At 40.6% G+C, this 22076-nt stretch overlaps 1 protein-coding gene across 14 annotated transcripts in view; it reads left to right on the top strand.

The window, feature by feature from the left end:
• The window catches only part of kidins220a (kinase D-interacting substrate 220a), a 56617-nt gene that overhangs the window by 8227 nt on the left and 26314 nt on the right, over positions 1-22076 (top strand). For 13 of the 14 annotated variants that reach the window (XM_058398281.1, XM_058398287.1, XM_058398286.1 and 10 more), the window contains exons 2-21: positions 2102-2266; positions 4100-4198; positions 6285-6383; positions 7429-7527; positions 7743-7841; positions 8879-8977; positions 9480-9677; positions 9832-9930; positions 11673-11771; positions 11870-11968; positions 12328-12505; positions 12595-12759; positions 12880-13059; positions 14398-14563; positions 14960-15111; positions 15291-15577; positions 17898-18038; positions 19227-19464; positions 19610-19701; positions 21766-21910. In XM_058398281.1, coding sequence (XP_058254264.1) covers positions 2135-2266; positions 4100-4198; positions 6285-6383; positions 7429-7527; positions 7743-7841; positions 8879-8977; positions 9480-9677; positions 9832-9930; positions 11673-11771; positions 11870-11968; positions 12328-12505; positions 12595-12759; positions 12880-13059; positions 14398-14563; positions 14960-15111; positions 15291-15577; positions 17898-18038; positions 19227-19464; positions 19610-19701; positions 21766-21910 — 2866 coding nt within the window. In that variant the 5' untranslated portion in view covers positions 2102-2134. The remainder of the gene's footprint in view (positions 1-2101; positions 2267-4099; positions 4199-6284; positions 6384-7428; positions 7528-7742; positions 7842-8878; positions 8978-9479; positions 9678-9831; positions 9931-11672; positions 11772-11869; positions 11969-12327; positions 12506-12594; positions 12760-12879; positions 13060-14397; positions 14564-14959; positions 15112-15290; positions 15578-17897; positions 18039-19226; positions 19465-19609; positions 19702-21765; positions 21911-22076) is intronic. The other variant, XM_058398283.1, reaches the window with a different exon arrangement.

The raw sequence follows: 22076 nt of genomic DNA, 5'->3' as shown, positions 1-22076 counted from the left end.
ACTCTGATGGAAGGAGTTATGGCACATTTTTTAAAATGAAATGTATATAAACAAAGGAAAAATATAAGCGCTAGTTAGATCCTCCACCCGTTTTTAATGGGGGCAGGGTGGCTTCGTGGTTAGCATGTTTGGTTCACACCTCTGGGGTTGGGGTTTGATTTCCACTTCTGTCCGATGTGTGTGAAGTTTGCAAACTCTTTCTGTGCTTAGGGATTTTTCCCTGGGTTCTCTGGTTTTCTCCCCATCTCTAAATGGTCATCAGTTTGTAATAAGGTGTGTGATTGTATGGGTGTGTAAGCACTCTGGTGTGTCTCCTGCCTTATGTCCTGAGTTCACTACGATAGGCTCCAGGTACCCCATGACCCTGTGTAGGATGAGCAGTATAAAAAATTGATGGTCACTTTTTATGCAAAATCCAGTAAAGAGCTGATTGTTAGCAGGCGGTAATTTTAAGTCAATAGTACTTCCAACCAAACATGACATAAATTCTGATGCTACCACCTTGCTACTAAAAAATAGCTAGCCAAATATATAGCTTTACAACTTGTTGCAATGCTGCGACCCAGCATTGCCTTATCATTGTAAGCTTGAAAGCACAGTATTTTGTCTCACTACGAATATAGATAGGTATTTTTGATGATCAAGAGTGATTTAATTGTCAGTCCTGATTGAGTTAAACATAATACCAGGTCAGTTTTCCTACTTTCACAATGTAAGCTCTAAGTCCTCTTTTTAAATCTCGTCTGGATTTAGCTTTGCTCCTGGCTATGGCGGATTAAAAAGATTAGACCCCTGCTTGCAGTTTCTGAAAATGTGCATTGGAACTGAAAAATGCAGTGGGAGATTAATGTCAAACAACTTACAGCCTTTTAATTTCATTTATGTGGAACACGAGAACATCAGGCTATTACTTACCTTTGAACAGGTTGAATTGACGTTCTGTAACCACAAATCAGTCAGACTTCCTCCTAATCAGATTTGATAAAGCCAGAGAGCTTCTGTGTGGTTTATCATTAGCCAGTGTAGCCTTGGCTGATGCTCTGTGCTTCTCTGAGTACATTTCTCATTATTCCAGAGTAGAATGGATGAGTAGGGAACATCCTGTAGGCCAGGGCAGGAAAATAAGGTTCATTCAGCATCCCTAAGAAGCAGGCCAGTCTTACAAAATAACAAGGCTATCCTTACAGGAACACTTGTATAATATCTTTGCCAAACTGACCAGGTATGCCATTTTTATTCAGCTGTTATAACACAACTGGAAAAAATCTGTTTCAACAGCACAACCCTGGTAAATTATGTTAAACAAAAATGGTTTATTCTAAGTAAAAGAAGTTGTGACATCTATCTTACGTAATCAGATTTCGTAAGCCACCAAATTCCAGTAATTCAATGTAGTTTCAACTAAATTAATGTCAAATTAAAAGGCAACAAGGTTAATCAAGAAAAGTGGCATTAAGGACCAAAGTATTCACCACAATAAGGATTAAAGTGTAGTAGATCTATTATATTTCTGAATCAGGTCATGTAACTGTCACCAGTTAGAACTTACTGGCTTACAGATTTCCTAAAGCGGTCATCATAACTGGTAAAAACATTAGAGCATTTGGTATCTTAAAGTTGTTGTTGGTTATTCAATGAATTACACTCCTATTTTATGATATGTTAAAAGTAATGGTGCTTCTACCTTGCCATACCAGTAGCACTAGCAATTAGCGCAGACCTGTTGTTGCATGACTATAACGGCTGGCATGTTTGTCTGTTCTACTTGTCCTGACAGAGTTCTCACACTTTCACCGTATAATAATTCTAGTGGTTTAAATTTAGCTAGAAATCTAGAGTGGAGTTTAGCATTTGCTTAACATTAGTCCAGTTGCACCAAATATCTTGTAGTGACTCAGAAAGACACGCTAATGTTGACATTTTAACATTTCTATTACAGTTAAGACATGTTTCCAGCTTAAACCACAATTCACTTGAGATCTATTATCTGTACAGCTTTAACCTGCTGGTCCAATGGGCCTGCTTTAGGTATTATCAGCTTACAGCATGGCGTTTGACTGAGAAATTGAGCCCTAACATATCCTCTCCCGTTGTTCTTCAGCCTGAAACAGGCTTGGGGATTAACGGCGTAAATATGGACACCACAAGCTCTCTGAAGATGACTGCTATGGCCTCCCAGAGCATCTTCAGTTATGTGGAGGAGGAGAACCTGCCTGCAGTGAGAGCTTACCTGGACAAGCACCGTGATGTGGACAGCAGGAGTGAAGTGAGTGAGAGACCATGAAAAAGACTGGATGTTTATACACATTGATTTCAAAGCAGATAAATAAGGGAGAATGTTTTTGGTTGCTTTAGGAAATGCTAACCCTAACCCTTACCCTAGATCGGTAAATTGTTAAAAAAAAAATCCATGATTATTTGTGAATTCTCTATTAATATCATTATAAAAGGTTTTGTTTTTATTTACTGAAAGCATTAATGACTACAGTGCATAATAAAGATTACTTGTTTTTTATTAATCAACTCCATCTGGATATTCAATTACAAATTTAGATTTATTTGAAATATTCTTGATTTCAAGCATCACTACGGTAATGATGATTTTGTTATGAGGTCTGACCAGTTTTCAAAAGTTTCAGAGTATAGTGGATATGCACCACTCTTTTACCAAAATCTTATAGCATATGCATGTGATGCAGGTGCAGATGAAGCCTTCGGTAAGTTTTCATGCATTGGAAACGTCCACAGCCATACAAATTACATATAGTATATGTGGCAGACTGGGAAAGCCCATTAGATGTTGCTGCAGCTGAATTCTGACAAAATTTCATTTACTTATAGCTTACTTTGTTGCCTCGACTTTAAACAATCATGAATATATTTCACCAAAACATGGAATGTAAATGTTTTTTTTTTTAACTTCACACTTACAATATACTAGCTAAATGTGATTTTTTCCACATAGTGAATGCCAGGTTTTAATCGAGTTACTGGAAAGTAACATGCCATAATGAATGGGACTTGAGCAAGATGAGCAAACAGATGTTTTTTGCAGAATTGTTTTGAGAAATCAAGCAAACTCTGAAAACACAAAATCAGGCAAATCGCTGATATTCTGAAGAGCCTGGAAGTTTTCACAGTTACTGCAGATTTTCCACAGATTTGGACCAAGACCCATCATGTGATATCATCACAATACACATTCAGCCAAAGTCCTGTTCAGTTCATGTGCAAGAGGACAGCTATCAGAGAAAGTATTTACATATGTGTCTTCACTTGTAGGAGTTTAAAAGACGAATCCTGTAATCCTTGCAATTTTACCAACTCAATTAGTTTTCCAAAAATAAACACCAAAAACTTGGCAAATTACTTGAAAAAGATGCAGCAAAATCAAGCTTTTTTCTGTGAAACCCTGGAGGCGCTGAGGAGAATAACGAGTTGGTAATGAGATAGCAAATGTATTTTCAGATGCTATTTTTTTCACTTTTTGGGGTAAGCAAAAATAAATAACTTTACATGTGATGTTAAAGGTGATTATATGCTATTATATACACTAATCAGGCATAACATTATGACCAACTTAATGCTTAATACTGTGTTGGTCCCCCTTTTGCTGCCAAAACAGCCCTGACTCGTCATGCACTGTGTATTCTGACACCTTTTAATCAGAACCAGAATTACCTTCTTCAGCAATTTGAGCAACAGTAGCTCGTATGTTGGATCGGATCACACAGGCCAGCCTTCACTCCCCACGTGCATAAATAAGCCCATGACCCTGTAGCGAGTTCACCACTGTTCCTTCTTTGGACCACTTTTGACAGATACTGACCACTGCAGACCGGGAACACCCCACAAGAGCTGCAGTTTTGGAGATGCTCTGATCCAGTCGTATAGCCATCACAATTTGGCCCTTGTCAAACTCACTGAAATCCTTACGCTTGCCCATTTTTCCTGCTTCTAACATCAACTTTAGGACAAAATGTTCACTTGCTGCCTAATATATCCCACCCACTAACAGGTGCCATGATGAGGAGATAATCAGTGCTATTCACTTCACCTCTCACTGCTCATAATATATATATATTTATCTTTCCTCTAGAACGGACAGACTCCTCTGATGTTTGCAGCTGAACAGGGCAGCGTTGAGATCGTGCAGGAGCTCATAAGGAGAGGAGCCAATGTTAACCTGGATGATGTGGTACACACTGTTCCACACATGTTCCACCTCATTGCACAACAGTATCAATAATGAGCTTTGCACAGAAGGATTAATACCTCCACTCAAGTGCAGTTTACCAAGTAATGTCTAATTTAGATATTTCCAGCAAGCACAGATTGCATTTGAATAGCTGGTACTTCAGCATATATATACTACTCACAAAAAGTTAAGGATATTTGGCTTTTGGGTGAAATTCATGGAAAATGTAAAAAGTTCACGCTAAAGTGATATTATATCATGAAAGTCGGGCATTTAAGTAGAAGCATGCAGTGGTGATTTCCTCATCTCAAACAATTTATTGAAACAAAAGCCAACAACAGTGGTGGGTATACCACAACAAAAAATGTCAGTGTCTCAATAATTTGTCATCTGCCCTTGACCATCAATTACAGCTTGACAACAACGTCTCATGCTGTTCACGAGTCGACATTCCACTCTTCTTGAAGGGCGGCCCTCAGGTCATTGAGGTTCTGGGGTGCGGGGTTACGGGCCTCTACACGGTGCACTCAGCTGATCCCATAGGTTTTCTATGGGATTCAGGTCTGGAGAAAGTGCAGGCCACTCCATTTGAGGTACCCCAGCCTCCAGCAGCTGTTCCCTAATGATGCGACCTTGATGAGCTGGAGCATTGTCGTCCATGAAGATGAAATTAGGCCTGTGTTGTTCATTCAGGGCCACAATGACTGGATTAATGATGTTACTCAGGTAGTATTGACTTGTCACTGTACCATTCACAAGATGTAGGACAGTTCTGTATTGAGTAGACACACCTGCCCAGACTGTAACACCACCACAACAGTGGCTGATGCATAGCGCTCTCCTTTACGTCTCCAACATCGTTGGCAGCCATCATTTCTGCTCAACCTGAATCGACTTTCATCAGAGAACAGCACTGAGGCCCACTGGTCCCTCGTCCAGCGTAAATGCTCCCTGGCCCGATGCCTGTGCCTGGTGGTGTGGTCAGGTACCCTTGCAGGTCGTCTAGCACGCAGACCACGCTGATGTAAACGGATTCGAATGGTCTGACGTGACACTTGGGTGCCTCTCACTTCCCTTAAATGTGCCTGGAGTTGAGTGGTGGATGATGATTCATCATCCGGTTCCGCAGGGCACTGTTCACAATGAAGCGGTCATCAATGTGGGATGTGGCCAAAGGACGTCCACTTCTATGTCATTCTGTGACTCTTCCAGTCTCTCTGTATCTCTGTCTCAACCTGCTGATGACACTCTGTGACACTTTAAACTCAGTGGCCACTTCCCTCTGAGAACATCCTGTTTGAAGCCTCGCAATGGCGAGGTCCTGTTGATCAATTCTTAGGCGTCGTCTTGGTCTCATGATGTCAAAATGTGAACAGCATGATGAAGAGGACTGTTTAAATACCAATTCTAATTGAACCAGAACATTTATTGGTCGATTCATGGATCAAACACCAGTTGTGAATTTTGCCATTAAGCACCTTGTTAGAGAACAGCAAGTTATGCAAAAAGTACTGAAACACTGAACAGTTGGACATGTGCATTCAAAAGTGTAGAGAAGGTCAAATTAAGTTCACCTGTAAAGGTTATAGTGCATTTTAGGTGCATCCTGAAATTTCACCCGAAAGCCGAATATCCTTAACTTTTTGTGAGTAGTGTATATACATATTCTTATCTAGAACCCTGACATTACTAGACTAATTTACAGAGTGCAATTTGAACTCATTTCCTGTGTCTTGGAATGATGTCATTGTGGGTGGACCTGCACTAAAGTGCTAGATTCCCCCAGGTTCACTCATAATAGCAGGTGGCCTGGAGAGCTGTGTAATTGGCATGCAAAACTGTGGTTCAGCAAATGACTGGGTGATGACATTCAACATACACACACACCCTGAGGATCTCGCACACCTCTGGTATCATACAGTACCTCGCACTTCACTGAGCGTTGTTATCCATAGCGTTTAGGCACTCATGACTACTTGGTATGACCAACTGGTATGTTCTAAATCTCTCAAATTCTATCAAGTTAAGAAAAAGGAGCATCTTGCATTTAGACAAACTTCCGATTACCTTTTTGTCTCGTACCTAGGATTGCTGGACTGCACTGATTTCCGCCTCCAAGGAGGGCCATGTTGAGGTGGTGCAGGAGCTGCTGGCCAACAATGCAAATCTGGAGCACAGAGACATGGTAAACATCATATCCTACATAGAAAAGCAATGTGTATTGTTTAACAGCTTGTTTTAGGTCTAAACCCAGAGTGAAAACAGCTCGTCAGATCATACCTAATATTACAGAATACATTGTTTTTAACTGAGCTTTGTAACTGAACATTTTCTTAGTACCTCATATGAGATCAAAACATATGTGAACGTGCTTTTTGCACGCGGTTTGCTTCATCTGTTATATTTCCTTTAAACTGCGACACATTTATACTCTTAATACAGTTAATTTGCCTTATAATACCTTTTAACATATAATATTGATTCAAGCTTTCGCCATCAGTTAAACAGGATAAAGCTTTTAAACTTGCAGCAAACTGGTTTATAATATAGTTTAAAAACCAAAAAAAATTTCTTTAATAAGAAAAGAATAAATTTAAAAAGAAATGAAATGTACTTATTTTTAGCAGTGGTGAGTTTTATGTATATATATATATATATATATATATATATATATATATATATATATAAAGCAAATAAAATCTGAATCCAGGGCTGGTCATTTATGTGCTGTCGTTCTGTAATAATTTCCCTAACAGCTTTGCTGTGTGATTATCATCACACAGTGTCACTATCCTCATTAAGTGTCCCCGTTGAGGACTGTATTTATTCAGCAGGATTTTGTGGACTGTGTTTAGATGTTTTTATTTTATTAGATGTACTCTCCTATCTCTCCATGTAGGATGTTTTGATATGTGAATTCATGTGTATTCTCTAGCACACTTTTCATCTGCCTTGTTTTGAATTAGCAGCTTGTTTCTATCGATTGCATGGGTTTGACAAGTGTCTTCTATGTGTTTATCATTTCCTGTCACAGTGCTTGTCTGGAAAAGTGTGTCATGGTGCCAGTGTGTCGGTTGCACAGTGCTAATAATAACAGGCTGAGCGCTTAAAGCAAGCCTGCAATCTGAGTAACACTCTGACTCAGGCGATGTGTGTTTAGGAAAACAAGCCAGTGACATTACTAAGGACATTTAAAATACTGATGTGTGTGTGTGTGTGTGTGGTTGTAGGGCGGCTGGACCGCTCTTATGTGGGGAGCGTATAAGGGTCGTGTGGAAGTGGCTCGTCTTCTGCTGGAGAAAGGAGCAAACCCGAACATCACTGGACAGGTACGCAGTTCAGGAAGACATGACACCATCAGGCAGCTTCCAATTTTTAAAAGTGGCCTCATACTAAAACATCCACTCAAATAATAAATCCATAAATAAAAACCGTTTCCTGTGCACATATTATTGACTACCTTGACTAATCTTACAGTGAAATGAGAAAAATAAGAGGTGTTTGCGTGTTTGTGCGTCTTTTCCGTCCGTGCTCTTCCCCACAGTATGGAGTATACCCCATCATTTGGGCAGCAGGTCGAGGCCATGCCGAAATCGTTCGTCTTTTACTGCAACACGGTGCTAAAGTCAACTGCTCTGACAAGGTGAGTACCATCATCACCCCTATCTAAAGATGTTGCTGACTTCACAGAGAAGGGATTCAGCCTTATTTACGTAAACATACGTGTCAAACATTACGCGTCTCCTGTGCTCTAAGATACAGGAAAAAAAATTCCATTCCCACAAGGTTTTAGTAACCAGTTTAGATCGTAACCATTTACGTTACATTATATTACATTACATTTGTTCATTTAGTACATGCTTTTTATACAAAACGACTAACAAATGAGGAAGTACAAGGAGAGTGATATATCAATCAAAGGACAATGCAAGTAGTGTTATATTACAGTGCAAGATTATTAGTTGAGTGCTAGAGGAAATGTAAGAGCTAGCGTAAGTGTAGAGTTTTCTTTATCTTTTTTTTTAATTGGGGACGTCTTATGGGATAGTGACTGAGGTCCATTGCACTGCCGCAGGTTTTGGAAAGTAACCATGATGCTGTACGTCCTCAGCTGAGAATTCACAAACAAAACCACTTTTACTTTTCTAAAGATTTCAAAAGCTGCGTCTGTTTCAATGTTTGTGTGGTCAACATGGCAAAACACTTTGCTCTTATAATCAGTAAAGACTGAACAGTTCAGTAAAATTCTGTCATTTGTCTCCGGTGGCACTATATCGTATAATAATTGGCTCACTGTATCTACCAATGCACAAGTTTGAGCTTGTACAGTTAGTGCAGTTTGTAATTTGTAGAGATCTCTGCTGGTTGCGAGCAGTTTTTACAGAAATGTTAGCAAGACAACTCCTTGCCCTCGGATCAAACTCATACGAGTTGCCTTTTAGGTAAACGTGGCACAGCAGAGCAGCTCAATTGCAACAGGGGGTGGAGGGGCTTATTTCTGTAAAATGTACAATCCTGAAATGAAGAAACTACATTGTATACTGTTATATACTGTACATCACTGTTTTGTTTTTTTTTCTCAAATAAATTCGATTTAAAATGAGATCTTCAGAAACAAACTGCTCCTTTAATATATTTTTGTTAAATAAATGAATTTCTATCCTTGTATCTTTCAATCAGTATGGCACCACGGCATTGATCTGGGCAGCGAGGAAAGGTCATTATGACTGCGTGATGCACCTGCTGGAGAACGGCGCAAACGTGGACCAGGAAGGCGCGGTGTGTGTGTGCACTGATCATTTCAGAGGAATTTTTCAGGGATATTTAATAGGTTGTTATTTTAAGGAAGACTTTTTCTACTTTTGCGCTTCTCCGTACACAACAATAAAACACAACAGAGCATGCTGTTATAGTTGCTGACGGTTACAAGCACTGACACTGGAGACTCCTTCCATAAATGTTAAACAGATGTCTTCCTACAGAACACCTCACCTCGCTGAGTATATGTTTAATATATAATGAATATATTTAAAACATAAAGTTACTGTTAAAACATTTTAACGGGTTTATTATTAGCCTCACATTAAGTTGATAAATAAAACTTTTTTATGCATTTATTATTAGCCTTGGGTTATGAAAACAAAAATTATTCAAAAGTATTAAAAGTAGGAACTTGCTTTTATAGGAAATTAAGTAACATCTCATGATATCATTTTAAATTCAACAGCTCTGAGATATAAAATATTATATAATTTCTATATTATTAATGTTTCTCTGTCAGAACTCTATGACGGCTCTGATAGTGGCAGTGCGTGGTGGTTACACAGAGGTGGTGAAAGAGCTACTGAAGAGAAACCCCAACGTCAACATGACCGATAAAGACGGAAACACGGCACTGATGATCGCTGCCATGGAGGGCCACACTGAGATCGTGCAGGACCTGCTGGACGCAGACACCTATGTCAACATTCCCGACAGGGTGAATACCTGTTCCCATAGTTTTTGCTTTATTTTCTTGATGTGTTTTCTTCATGATGTGTTTCTTACCACGAACAAAAGTCACCATTGTGTTGATGCTTTGTATTTACATTTATCTGTAATCTATGTATTTATTTATTTCTTTTTTGTTTAAGAGTGGAGACACTGTCCTAATTGCGGCAGTGAGAGGAGGCCATGTGGAGATCGTCCGAGCTTTGCTACATAAATATGCTGACATTGATGTTAAAGGCCAGGTATTTCTATTTTTTGGGGGGGTTTTTTCCTCCTCAAACAGATCTGAACCCTATTTGTTTTAATATACTTATTAACTATACCTATAAACCATGGACTGTATCTGCCTGTACATTATTCCAGATTTGTGTCCATGTTCAGTCACTAGCCACTTTAAAAGATTAGGAACACTTACAATCATGTGTTAGCAGTGTAAGGCCTAAAATCATACAGATATGGCTTAAATTATGTACAGAATCAGATTTGGCAAAAATGTGACTGAAGCAGGTTTTAGTATTTCAGGAACTACTGATCTTCTGTGATTTTCAAACACAACAGTCTGTAGAGTTTACTCAGAATGGTGCAAAAAACATCCAGTAAGTGGCAGTTCTTCAGGCAGAAATCAGGAGAGAGATCAGAGAAGAATAACCACTTCTATTAGCAAAGAACAAAGAGACTACAGTAGGCACAGGATCACTGAAACTGGATAGTTAAAGATTGGAAAAAGGTCAAGAATCTTCAACTGTCCATTTACTGTGAGTCTGTGAGGATTATATCCTTCTTCCATGACAGGAGAGGAACCTGATGTGCTGTTTTGCAGTTGGAACCCTGTCCCATTTTCATATGCTTAACTGAAGTGGTGTGCCTTCGTTATAGACTATACTAAGACTTTTTGGACAATTCCATGCTCCAAACATTGAGGGAACAGTTTGGGGATGACCCCTTCCTGTTCTAACATGACTGCTCACCAGTGCATAAAGCAAGGTCCATAAAGACATGGAAGAGCGAGTCCTGACCTCAACCCGATAGAACACCACTGGGATGAATTAGAGTGCGAGCCAGGCCTTGTCTAACATCAGTGCCTGACCTTACAAATGCGCTTCTAGTGGAATGGTCAAAAATTCCCATAAACACACTCCTAAATCTTTTGGAAAGCCTTCCCAAAAGAGTTGAAGCTGTAATCCCAGTTGTGGCCTGGCTTGCAGTCTCCGCTCTTATTCATCCCGAAGGTGTTATATTCGGATTAAGGTCAGGCATTAAGGTGCAGGCCAGTCAAGTTCCTCCACACAAAACCTGCTCATCCATGTCTTTGTGCAGTCATGTTGGAACAGGATTCAAGGATTCAAGAAGCTTTATTGTCATTTCAACCACATATAGCTGACGCAGTACATAGTGAAATGAAACAACGTTTCTCCAGGACCTGGTGCTACATAAACATACAACACAGAGTTCAAACACAAAAAAACAACACAGAGCTAGGACCGAAGTTTGTCTTAGCCACATAAAGTGCACATAAAGTGCAAAGTGTGCAAACTAGGTGCAAACAGAGCAAAAACAAGACAGTGCAAAAACAATACGTACAAAAAGACAAAACAAAAAAAAAACAGACACTTGGCGCCGAAAAAGAGAACATGTTCAGTGAAATGTACAACTTTGAGAATTGTGAAAAAACCAGGTAACTAATAACATATATATATATATATATATATATATATATATATATAGCGGCCTGACAACACGTATTGTGCAAAACTGCAGTAGCAGAGGTTGAGGTAGTGTAAATAGAAATAAACATAAATATAGCAGCAGGGGTCATCCCCAAACTGTTCTCAAAAACTTGGGAGCATGAACTTGTCCAAAGTGTCTTTGGTATGCTGAAGTATTAAGAGTTCTTTTCACTGGAACTAAGGCGCCGAGCCAATGATTTGGAGGGGTGTCCCAAAACGTTTGGCAATATAGTGTATCATGCACTTTCTCTGCACAGGACAGCAAGACCGCCCTCTACTGGGCAGTAGAAAAAGGCAACGCCACAATGGTACGAGATATCCTGCAGTGTAACCCTGACACAGAGGCCTACACTAAGGTAAAGCCAACACTCTTGATTTCCAGTGAGGCAGAAATACAGCGGCACACAGAAATCACCATGTTTCTAACCTGTTTGTGTGTAATCCTATATTTTAGGAAGGTGAGACTCCACTTATTAAAGCTACCAAAATGAGAAACATTGAGATTGTTGAGCTTCTTCTCGACAAGGGCGCAAAGGTGTCCGCTGTGGACAAGGTAACAGTGTTCAGTACTCTTAAATCATTCAGAGTGTGCAGCAGCTAAATTATTTCAAATTGTGTGTAATGTATTAAAGGCCTTGATAAGTAGTGTATGATGTCTCACTTATGTAAAAAACTACACAAAAATAGACAGTTTCTTTCTTTCTTTCGAAATTCACATTATAGTATGTAAATGTCTACTTATGTAGGATTTAAAAAGTACTACATTTCAGGATACCTGTAAGCTTCCCTCATATACAAGAGATGTAACTTGCTAAGTGCTTAAACAAGTGGCAGTTGTTTTCCAGAATACAGTGAATTTGTATGTGGAATATCAGTAATTAGTAATTTCCTGACTGAATGCCGTACTTTCAGAAAGGAGACACAGCGCTGCATATCGCTATCAGGGGTCGGAGCAGAAAGCTGGCCGAGCTGCTCTTGAGAAACCCTAAAGACGGCCGTCTTCTCTACAAGCCCAACAAGCAGGGAGAGACACCCTACAATATCGACTGCACGCACCAGAAGAGCATCCTCACCCAGATCTTTGGCGCCAGTGAGTGCTTTCCTAACTAGTGAGCTTTTTCTTTAGCTATCTGATTAAAACTAAATAAAGATTCTGATATGGTTTTTTTTCTGTTGTAGAGCACTTGTCCCCTACGGAGTGTGACGGCGACATGTTGGGTTATGACCTGTACAGTAGCGCTCTGGCTGACATCCTTAGTGAGCCCACCATGCAGCCGCCCATCTGTGTGGGTCTGTACGCTCAGTGGGGCAGCGGCAAATCCTTCCTGCTTAAGAAGCTGGAGGGTAGGAGCACCACTGCAAATGAATCTCTTTATATACCAGTAAAATGCTGAAAAGATATGGTATATTTTAACCTATCTAATTTAACTAGGATGACAAAATGACCTGTCATGGTGTTTTCAGATGAAATGAAGACGTTTGCAGGCCAGCAGGTGGAGCCATTGTTTCAGTTCTCATGGCTGGTGGTGGTGCTGACTCTGCTGCTGTGCGGTTCTCTCGCTGTGATCCTCGGCTTCTCCGTCGATCCCAGGCTGGCCATCGCTGTGGCCCTTAGTCTGCTTGCCCTGCTCTACATATTCTTTGGTAGGAATCTTTAAGGAATTGATTAACCTGCCATGCCTAAAAGAGATACACAGGAAATGTACAGCATTGCACACGTTAAAATGTTTAATGACTAACCTTGATAAACCACTGATTAAGAGATGATTATGCAACTATATTAATTTCTTTGCTTATATCACCTTTATCAGTGAAACATGATCTGCATTCATCTCTTTTTTCTAAGACATTTAGCTCTTTAATATTTGCTATTTTTCCCTCTAGGGGACTCTCTGATTTAAAGTGAACTAGACTAGTGTAAAAATATATACAACGAAACAGCAAGCAGTTGTGTTAAAGCTTTTAAGGATGTTCATGTGCAGCCTTTAAGTTGGAAACTCATGTTCACAATTATTTCACATGAAGCAAGCACATGAATGCAGTACAAGTTCCATGTGCATTTTCAGTAAAGAGGTCATTTAGAGGATTAGACTGTTTCCATTATACTAACGTCTAGTCTTGTGCTCCCAGCCTGTCTCCATGCTAACTTTGTTAAGCTTTTTAGCACATGAGAGGAAGTAGCAGCTACAGCCAGACACATTCTATTAATCAGCTTTACAGCAAATCAAATTACCCAAACCCATGTGCTGTGGAGTTTATAATACAATGTGTAAAGCTTGTGAGTGTGTTTTTGTCCAACAGAGAGCAGTGTTGCACAGTGACAGAAATTGTCTGGTTTTGTTTACTGTGGTACGGCGACATCCAGACACGCGTGTGTGCATCTGCATCATGTTAGAGTGAACAGGGGGAAAGAAGAGCCAGACTTACACCCTCGTTAGACTTAAACCTGCATGAAAGCATGCAGGTCTTAGTACACAGTTCTTTCACAGGGAAGGATGCATTTAATACTCCGAGTCTGATTATTTACTCAAGGTGAAGATTCCTCGCATGAAGCATTTTACAGCCTTGGATTGCTTTTAATGGTGTTAAATAAGTTTAACTTTCCTCATCATCTAGGACAGATTTATTTAATCTAAAAAAATGTTTTTTTTAGACATTTAATGGTGTATTTATAATGTTCTGCCTATTTATTATGCCCAAGAGCTTGAGATTATTTATAGACCTGATGCTCCAACAGGCTTAAAATTATAAGAACTTAGTATTTCATTACAAAATATAAAAATCTGGACCTCACTGTGAGAACCACTGGTGTAATGCATGCTGGGTATTGTAGTGACTGAATAAGGAAGGAAAATGATGGAATTTTGGATTGTGCCAAAGTACTTAGGTGGAGAGATTTAATACTGTGCTTCAGAATAATACAGTTTTATGCCATAATTCTCATTTAAGCCCTTGTTATCTGTTTGCCATTTGCTGTTGTAGTGCTTGTCTATTTTGGCGGACGCAGAGAGGGCGAGAGCTGGAGCTGGGCGTGGATCATCAGCACCAGGCTTGCACGCCACATTGGCTACCTTGAGCTGCTGCTTAAACTGATGTTTGTCAACCCACCAGAGCTTCCTGAGCAGACTACCAAGGCCTTGCCTGTCAGGTACCCAACACAGAGCCATGACTTTACGATCAAAGTAAAAGCATTTTTAGTAATCAAGCTGTGATTACGTTTTTGCTCATTTGGCTGATGCTTTTTTCCAAAGCGACTCAGAATTGATACAAATACAACTAATCAGCTGTTGGGTGAACTTAAACTCATGACCTACTGTATGTTCAGTAGCTCAAAGCGTTAACCACTAAGCCTGTGTTCAGACATGTACATAATTACAGTTTAGATACTAATTAATCTAATATTAGTGAAGCTCTTCACCTATTTACAGATATTTAATAATTCAGTGTTTTTCAAGGTTTAAATTTCTGGCTACCGAGGTCGTAAATATCATGCTATGGGTGTGTGTGTGTGTGTGTGTGTGTGTATGTGTGTGTGCGTGTTTAGATTTCTGTTTACAGACTATAACCGCCTGTCGAGTGTGGGTGGGGAGACCTCCATGGCTGAGATGATTGCCACGCTGTCAGATGCATGTGAAAGAGAATTTGGTTTCTTGGCCACTAGACTCTTCAGAGTCTTTAAAAACGATGAGACACAAGGTTTGAAACTGCTTGCCTTAATTCCACTTCATTAATTTATTGGTGCTATAAAGTCTCATCAGTGTACTTGGTAACAGTGCATGAATGTTGGTGCTAATCATATTTGCTAGGTTTTTCTTTTTCTCCTTGCATTAAAGTATTACAGCATTTATCTTTGGCTCTGTTCTGTCCGTCTTCAGGAAAGAAGTGGAAGAAGACGTGCTGCGTGCCCTCGTTCGTTCTGTTTGCACTGACTCTGGCATGCCTGGTGACGGGTATGGCCCTCTTGGCTATATTTAAAGTGGATTCAGCTAATGTTACGGTAAAAGCGGTGCTAGTGGCCGTGGCCAGTGTGGTGGGCCTCGCTCTGCTGCTCAACTGCAGGACCTGGTGGCAAGTGGCCGACTCTGTGCTGCGCTCGCAGAGGAGGAGGCTGCACAGCGCCGCCAACAGCATGCACAAGCTGAAGAGCGAGGGATTCATGAAGGTATTGATGATCTTTAAACCTACAAGCGACTTGTAGCAGATCTTTGGAAGATTTGTATAATAAAGCCTCACCTCCAGGGTTTAAAAAAATATTAGAAGTGAAGAGAGCAGTAGAACTAACAGTAGAGCTGTGCTTTATCACATTAAGAAATTTTGAACAGGATGAGTGGAGTAAATTATTATTATTTTGTGTTTTGGGAAACACATCTTAAATACACTATATTGCCAAAAGTATTCGCTCACCCATCCAAATAATCAGAATCAGGTGTTCCAATCACTTCCATGGCCACAGGTGTATAAAATCAAGCACCTAGGCATGCAGACTGTTTTTACAAACATTTGTGAAAGAATGGGTCGCTCTCAGGAGCTCAGTGAATTCCAGCGTGGAACTGTGATAGGATGCCACCTGTGCAACAAATCCAGTCGTGAAATTTCCTCGCTCCTAAATATTCCACAGTCAACTGTCAGCTGTATTATAAGAATGTGGAAGTGTTTGGGAACGACAGCAACTCAGCCACGAAGTGGTAGGCCACGTAAACTGACGGAGCGGGGTCAGCGGATGCTGAGGCGCATAGTGCGAAGAGGTCACCAACTTTCTGCAGAGTCAATCGCTACAGACCTCCAAACTTCATGTGGCCTTCAGATTAGCTCAAGAACAGTGCGCAGAGAGCTTCATGGAATGGGTTTCCATGGCCGAGCAGCTGCATCCAAGCCATACATCACCAAGTGCAATGCAAAGCGTCGGATGCAGTGGTGTAAAGCACGCCGCCACTGGACTCTAGAGCAGTGGAGACGCGTTCTCTGGAGTGACGAATCGCGCTTCTCCATCTGGCAATCTGATGGACGAGTCTGGGTTTGGCGGTTGCCAGGAGAACGGTACTTGTCTGACTGCATTGTGCCAAGTGTAAAGTTTGGTGGAGGGGGGATTATGGTGTGGGGTTGTTTTTCAGGAGCTGGGCTTGGCCCCTTAGTTCCAGTGAAAGGAACTCTGAATGCTTCAGCATACCAAGACATTTTGGACAATTCCATGCTCCCAACTTTGTGGGAACAGTTTGGAGCTGGCCCCTTCCTCTTCCAACATGACTGTGCACCAGTGCACAAAGCAAGGTCCATAAAGACATGGATGACAGAGTCTGGTGTGGATGAACTTGACTGGCCTGCACAGAGTCCTGACCTCAACCTGATAGAACACCTTTGGGATGAATTAGAGCGGAGACTGAGAGCCAGGCCTTCTCGTCCAACATCAGTGTGTGACCTCACAAATGCGCTTCTGGAAGAATGGTCAAAAATTCCCATAAACACACTCCTAAACCTTGTGGACAGCCTTCCCAGAAGAGTTGAAGCTGTTATAGCTGCAAAGGGTGGACCGACATCATATTGAACCCTATGGATTAGGAATGGGATGTCACTTAAGTTCATATGCGAGTCAAGGCAGGTGAGCGAATACTTTTGGCAATATAGTGTATCTTACGTAGCTTCTGTTTCTGGGCAGTGCTAAATGGGAGAAAAATAAGATCTTTAAACAATATAATAACATTTTACACTGATTATCCTGTTCAAAATTTTACCCCCCACAGACTCTATAATGTATCATGTTACCTTCTCGAGCATGAGTGAATGTTTGCACCTTCTGTAACAGTCCCTCAGTTGTCCTTAGTGTGAAAAGATGGATCTCAAAATCCTATAGCTGCAGTTGGAAAGGGGTTAAATGCAGAAGATGCTGGAAAAGCAAAGAATGTGCAGGACCTGAAGGAACTGTGGGCAGGTTTGACTGCACAGGACAGATACGGGACTCATAAACAGCTATCACAAAACATAAAAACTGTCAGTAATCATCCATGTAACAACATAGGGTTTTAATAATCATGGGTTCATTTGTCTATATTACAGTTGTTGTCTTGTGGGCTAAATGTAAACATTTGTTATGGGAATTATCTTATTTAGGGCAGTACTAAATTAAAAAAACAATTTGCAATCTAGATCCCTCTTAAAACAATCTGCAATAAGATCCCTCTTATTTTTTAATTACTAACATTTTGCAGACTTGCCTCTGTGTGTGTGTATATATAAATATCATAAATATTCATAAATACACTACAATTATATTATATATACAGAGTGTATATATGAAGCAGTTTTAATGCCTGTATATATTGGTACACATTCCTATGATTATTTCCATCATTTCCACTAGCGATTCCTCTCTTAATGTTTGGATCTCTCTGTTGTTTATATTTGTTTTACTAAACTACATTGACTTTATACAGTACATCATGGTAGCATGTTTTTCTTTTAATCAGTTTGCCTTGTCTTAAAACTAGGTGCTCAAATGCGAAGTGGAACTTATGGCTAAAATGGCGAAGACCATCGATGGCTTCACTCAGAATCAGACTCGGCTAGTCGTCATCATTGATGGCCTGGACTCCTGTGAACAAGATAAAGTGCTGCAGATGCTGGATACGGTGTGTGTGTTTGTGTGTGTGTGTATGTGTGTGTGTGTGTTTGGTTGTACATTTGGCCAGATTTCTAAATTGTGCAAGAAGTGACATTTCAGGAATTCCTTGTGCTTTCTCACATCATTCCTTCATTTTTCTCCACTTAACACAAAATGCACCAATAACACATCTCAGTCTGACTGAGTGGTAAACACTTTCATCAATTTCTCATTAACAAAGCAGAACTACACACTGTAGCTATCAGAGTTCACCCCAGAAAGTTCAGATTCCTCTTTTCCGCCTGGAGTAATAGAATTTCCTTCAGCCAAACGTTATTATTTGGGGATATAATCCCCTTGTGTTGGCAGCCTGCTCAGTGCTAATGAAATCTCCCTCCTTCCAGAGCACCTGAAACCTCAAAGACCCCTTTGTGGCTCATTTAGTCACATCACTTTTTAAATTCTGAGCTTTTTTGCTTCTTGTTTTAATAGAAATTACAAAATTGAATTTTTATCGCAAGCTAAAAGTTTTCTAAGCTTGCCAGAGCCAAAGTTCCCTAACGGAAAGGATTTGCATACTGCTATGAATGGAAATGGCCTGTGGAGGATTATGGCATGTTGGGAAAGAGACAATAAGGTTTTTGTGGCCCACTGCAGTATAAACAAATATTTGAGCTTTAGACGCTAGCCCGAGGCAGCAGACAGCGGTAATTAACTTTTTAAATAGTGTACAAATCAGTGTCCTGTGACACTTGGCCATGCTTGAGTCTCTCATGAGTCTGGAAAGTCCCTGTCATTTCCATGCCTGGAGCTTCTTCACTAGACTCTGGCCTTTCTCTTTGGTGTCCTGTTTTGATAAAGGCTCTGTTTATTTTTTAATATGCACTTTTTGTGCAGGAATAAACTTTATGTACAGGAATAACTGAATTCTAACAAAGATGTTAACAATGGGCAATCTGGGCAGGTTCTTTTACTGAGAAACAGAAATAAGCCATCAACCTAAAGAAAAGTGAAACATTTACATACGGTAAAATACATGTGATCAAGCACCACTGATATTTTGCATCATGACGCTATTACAGTTCATACTATATCCATATATCTTATATCAAATCTCATATAGGTTTACATGACACAAGCAACCAACCCAAAGAGAAAAACAAACATTGAAATGTTCAGTTCAGGAAGAACTTCTAATGCATATCTTTCTCTGCAGGTGAGGATTCTCTTCTCCAAGGGCCCCTTCATCTCCATCTTTGCCAGCGACCCCCACATCATCATCAAAGCCATCAACCAGAACCTGAACAGCGTGCTGCGTGATTCCAACATCAACGGCCACGACTACATGCGCAACATAGTACACCTGCCCGTCTTCCTGAACAGCCGTGGCCTCACCACAGCCAAGAAGCTCTCCATGGCTGCGCCAAACAATGGAGATCTGCTTGCTGCTGAGGGTAAGCAGAAAACCATGACAGATCTCAAAAAGCAAATGATATGATCAATAAGGACAACTAACCTATGCTACGATTTTCCAATGATAACTAATCGTCTAGTAATAGTTGGGTACTTTTGTGTTTTTGTGCCTCTGGGTTCCTGCAGCATGGCATGAGGACGCAGACAAAAAGTTTCAGTCACAGAACAGTCTCGGAGAGCAGGCCAAGCAGGGCAGTAAATCGACTCTGAACAGGAGGGTAAGTTCTAGCTGATAAAAAATAAATGCTGTTGATCCCCATAACCAAACCGGTGGATCATGGATTCACTCAAGCTCTGTTAGTGCTCCTCATTTAAAAATCTTCCTCCTTCAGTGGAACAAGATGTGAACATCACGCTAGTACTCGAATATAAGTCACACAGTGCACACGCTGTTGGCGCGCTTGTGTTTGTTGTTCTCGTGTGTTCTCCATGAGGCTGGCAATGTGGAGAGGGATGCTGTCGGAGCCCCTGGATGTCGCCGAGGAGCGTCTGTAATTGATTTAATGTCTGTTTACCCTCCCCGCCGAGATGGCATTGCCTAATGACAGGGTGCAGCAGCAGTGGGGCTCAGTGACAAAGCTCTGGCACGGCCGGCGTCTAGTGGGAGGCTAAATGGCTCCGCTGCCTGCCCTGCGAGCGCCCCATTTGTTTGCCTCACTGATTTATCAGTCCGCTTTTCATTCGGCTTTCGGGGACACGATCTTTTTGTGCTGCCTCCGCCACTGGCACGCCTGGCAGTCGTCCTTGTTTTCAAGAGTGGAAGTTCATGTTTCGCCCGTTTACAAGAAGAAGAGAGGAAGAAGCATTGGCTGTAGCTCGTTACTGCTGATTTGGCTAATGGGAACTCACAGGATGATGAGCTGTGGTCAGTAGAAATCACATAGTTTAGGGCTGTCATAGATGTGAGCTGACATCAGAAACTTTTTTTTTTCTTATTCTTTTCCCTAAATCTCGTTTTTTAGTTTTTTTTTTTTTTAAGAACCAATCATGTGCAACCACATGTCTGAGTAGCTCAGAATCAGTCTTGGGCATTTTAACCTCTGCCCTCCTGCTGGCTTCAGAATTCAGAAGTGTTGCCTGTTTGTTCACTTATATTAGGAGCAACACTCTAGTCACAAGGCCACTTTCTGGAGCTTGTGATCCAGCCTCTGCTCCCACATCGTACCCATGCTGAATTATTTAGCTCCTGATCGGCAGCTGTTGAGTGACCTCAAGACACAAGTGCAGCATGCTCACAGCTCTTCAAGCTGAGCAACACCTGAAAAGTTATATAAGACACTGCAAGAACTAATCTGAAAAAGGAACTGTAGATCTTGTGATCATGTGACCTCAATTTTAATTCACAGAGTGTAAGAAGTGTTTTTTTTTTCCAGTGTTTCAGTACAATTATGTATTCTGTCATAAATATTACAGTTTTAGGCTAGCGGTCTTGTGATGCAATCAGTGATATGTATATCATGTTCTAGGAGATTCACTAAAAAACTGAAGCTTGGGGGATAAGAAATGTTTTTACATGTTTGATTAAAATTGAGTTTTACGGTTGTGGCTTTGGATGGAACAATAAATGTTTCACATTTCAAAACGGTTAGCTCACTCTAACTTCCACCAAAATCACTGACTAGCTGTCGTAGTGGAGTAGTAACAGGTCAGAGATGGACTTTCAGGTTATTGCATTTAATTATATTTTTGCTCTCGACACACACAGTCATATTTTTTAAAAGCGACATTATATATATAGTATAGTATAATATATAGCGTCTTTGTATGAAAATTATTATCGCCCACTGTTATTAATTTACATCTCCGTTTACATTTCTGGCATTTGGCAGACTCTCTTATCCAGAGCGACATACAAAAGTGCTTTGTCTCTATCAATGAATACATGAACACTAGTTCACTAGCTCACAGACTTAGGATACCATCAGCCTAAATTTAAATGTACGTACAGCAATACATAAAATAAACATGGCAAAATAAGAGCCAGTTTAAGTGCTTCAGGAGAAGGTACGTCTTCAGTCGTTGTTTGAAGATGGTCAGTGACTCGGCTGTACGGACATCTAGGGGAAGTTCATTCCACCACCTCGGTGCCAGAACAGAGAAGAGTCTAGATGTAAACCTACCTTGTGCCTGAGAGATCCTGAGAGATGGTGGGACCAGTCGATCAGTGCTAGTGGATCAGAGGGAGCGAGGTGCAGTGTGAGGAGTAATGAGAGCTGTAACTAGCTGCTAATTAATAGTAAACTGTTACTTAAAGTGCTAACGTGCGTCTCTTTGTCATGCAGGATACATACCGGAGGCGTCAGATGCAGCGTACAGTCACGCGTCAGATGTCTTTTGACCTGACCAAGCTGCTAGTTACCGAGGACTGGTTTAGTGACATCAGCCCTCAGACCATGAGGAGACTTCTGAACATCGTATCAGTCACAGGTTACTGCAGTGCCAGCTTTCTAAACTGACCACATCTTCATCATGAAATCTGAAACATTTAATGTAATATATAAATATGTAGTAGTGCAGTATTCTCTGAATTATGACATTTTAAAACAGTTAAACTTTGCATTTAAAGAAAAACCAAATATACCAGAAACATTTT

Source organism: Hemibagrus wyckioides, linkage group LG09, assembly GCF_019097595.1.
Source record: "Hemibagrus wyckioides isolate EC202008001 linkage group LG09, SWU_Hwy_1.0, whole genome shotgun sequence".
Classification (NCBI taxonomy): domain Eukaryota; kingdom Metazoa; phylum Chordata; class Actinopteri; order Siluriformes; family Bagridae; genus Hemibagrus; species Hemibagrus wyckioides.
Note: the sequence above shows the minus strand (reverse complement) of the source record. Positions and strands in the feature narration are given on the sequence as shown.